Source organism: Sceloporus undulatus, chromosome 2 (genome assembly GCF_019175285.1).
Source record: "Sceloporus undulatus isolate JIND9_A2432 ecotype Alabama chromosome 2, SceUnd_v1.1, whole genome shotgun sequence".
Taxonomy (NCBI): domain Eukaryota; kingdom Metazoa; phylum Chordata; class Lepidosauria; order Squamata; family Phrynosomatidae; genus Sceloporus; species Sceloporus undulatus.
The window spans coordinates 78,049,772-78,052,491 of NC_056523.1; the positions used below are offsets into that span (position 1 = coordinate 78,049,772).

At 40.7% G+C, this 2,720-nt stretch overlaps 1 protein-coding gene across 6 annotated transcripts in view; it reads left to right on the forward strand.

Moving 5' to 3' along the window:
- Positions 1-2,720, forward strand: part of MON1A (MON1 homolog A, secretory trafficking associated) — an 85,531-nt gene that overhangs the window by 70,443 nt on the left and 12,368 nt on the right. For all 6 annotated transcript variants that reach the window (XM_042449666.1, XM_042449672.1, XM_042449671.1 and 3 more), the window contains 2 exons: positions 360-506; positions 2,456-2,720. The exon at positions 2,456-2,720 ends at the window's right edge or, in 1 of these variants, runs on beyond it. In XM_042449666.1, coding sequence (XP_042305600.1) covers positions 360-506; positions 2,456-2,720 — 412 coding nt within the window. The remainder of the gene's footprint in view (positions 1-359; positions 507-2,455) is intronic.

Consider the following 2,720-nt stretch of genomic DNA (forward strand, 5'->3'; position numbering starts at 1 on the left):
TCCCTTATAAAAAATGGAAAATCAAGGTTTGATATTTGAAATTTATACTTTTTTTGAACATTTTCAAACCGTGTATGCTTGAATCCGCGTATAAAAAATCCATGTATAAGAAGGGCCGACTGTAACATACATTTCCTTAGATGGCAAGGTGTAAAAGGAAAGTTGCGGTATAACCACTTCACATGGTAACGATGGGAAATTTAATATTGAATCTTTGCCATTGTATAAATATAATGCTAGGGAAAACTCAGATCCACTTGTCTTTTCACTCAGGCTGGAGTGTTCTGCAGTACACTGGGACAATAAAGACCAACTGTTGGTTGATTGGTTTGCCTTCCCCTCTGCTTTTTTGGTTACAGGTTCCTCTGGTTTTTCAGTGATGGCTGCTGATGTTTACAAACAGAAAAGTGGAGACGTGCCCAATGGGTCACTGGTCCCTCCTGACAGACAATATGCTGAGAGATCAGAAAGTCCTACTCCAGGGCTGGCTCAGGGAACCGAACCAGGTAGGTTTGGGCAGAAAGTGATTCAAGTATTTGGTTGGTAGTAATATTATCATCACTTTCTTATTTCTCTTTGATACTGAGACCTTCTGCCCTATATCCTGTGACATTTTGGCTGAATATCTAGTGATAAATAGGATGACTTCCAATCCAAGTAATGATTGACACTAGGGCCTGTTACAGACTGCCAAAATAAAGCTGCTTCGGGTCTCTTTGGAGGTATGCTATTTAAATGATGCATGGGTCCTAAGAGTCCGGAGGTCCTGCCAAAGCCACACTCCATTCCTAAGCACTGGAGGGCAGCTTTGGTGCAGCTTCTGGATTCTTAGGATGCATGCATCATTTAAACAGCATACCTCCAAAGAGACCCGAAGCAGCTTTATTTTGGCAGTCTGTAACAGGCCTAGGTGTGGGCAACTTGTGGCCCTCTAGATGTTGTTTAACTGTAACTCCCACTGCCTAATGGTAAGGGAAAGATAGGATTTGCTGTCCTTTGAGAGAGCCACAGTAGTGTACTTCTGGCTTATAGGGAGCATAGCAATTTTTAATCTTTCAAGAAAAACTAATGGAATTGAATGTGTTAATGTAACATTTTCCACATAGAATGACACTATAGGAGACATTTGGAAAGACTTATTATAGAAAATTAATGCCTCCTTATAATTTTCCTTTTTGTATACATAGTTGAGCCATTCTTGTTTAACATGTGAAATACGTGTTCATTTCTCAGCCATATTAAATAAATAATCATTTACTGTGATTGTGATGCCAAGCTGCCTGTCATGTCTCTGATCCTCCCAAGTATATACTAAAAACATAGCCAGGCTCCACTTTCTGATTAACCCCCTAAAACTCTCTTCTCAAACCATCAGTACTAGTCTCAGCTGGGGTAAAAGCAGAGTTTTGTCCTGTATTATTCTGAAGAAGCCCTAAGTATATGAACTGTGCTGTAAGAACCATTTCCAAACCACGTAGTTAGACCCCTTATGAAAACAGTTGATACATGCAATGTTCCTTTGGCCAAAGGAAGTGGAAGCCACAAAAACAGAGTAAACTTCTGCATTTCAGTGGGGGGAAAGATTATATAAAGCAGTATGTAGACCGAGGTAGGGAAACTGCTGGCTTCCCGGTGTTTTGAACTTTAATGGTCAAACGCCCTAGCCATCAAGTCCAGTGGTTAGTGATTGTGATAGTTCTGCTATAGACAGCAGGATTATAGCAGCAGTATGGTTGTATAAAAGAAACTATGGCTAAGCGTTAGGATTGACGTGCAGCCCCAACCCATCCATCTGTATTCCAGAGAATAAATTCTGCTCTGAACAATGAGAATTATTCCCTGTCCCCATTCCATGTTCTTGGGAGTAACCTTAATCTGCAGATAGTTGAGTTCTTTTCCCACTGATTGCCCAAAACAAATGCTCCATTCCTTAGTTGTTAGATTTCAAGGAACCAGGTTCTTTTGTGAGAAGTACCAAATGTATCTGCATATGCTTTGCTTTAGTATGAACAATGGATAATGAATTTCAGATGCTTGGATGAGAATCAAAATATCAAGCCTCTGGCAGTAGAGTTTCCATAATTTTAAAATGCAAGGCACTTAGGCTTTCTCTATTGTACAAAAAACTGTAGAACTGGAGTGCTTTCAGGAGGCTGATATTCATTATGGCTTATGGTTCATGTTATTAAAATACAGCTACTTCCATCTGCTAGTATGGTAGTGCTATTAAAATAAATGGCATCCGTTCAGTTAGTTCTCTGCCATTACTGATACAGATACTCAGCCATGAAGTTGAGGAAAACCTTGGTTTATTTCTGTCATTAAAGGTGCTTATGTTCATTTCAGAGCCTGGTTCCTTTGCCCTAGCTTTTTTACATGCCCATCTCTCTTCTCTCTTGGCTTTCTTTTGTCATGCAATAAGGCTCTAAGCAACTATTCTGGTATTGTTTATAAGGGGCCGGCCAGGAGGGAGCCATGTTTGTTCATGCCAAATCCTATGAGGACCTGACTGGCACAGATAATCAGGATGCAATTCCCCAGAGCTCAGCTGAGAGGGAAGAGGCCCAAGATGACCAGACAAAAATGGAGGAGATCAGCAAGGACTTCAGCGAGTTAAGTACTCAGCTTACTGGTATAGCACTGGATCTGGAAGAAGAGATAAGGCAGAGTGAAGAGGACAAACTCAACATCTCACCACAGTCCTCACACCGAGATTCAAT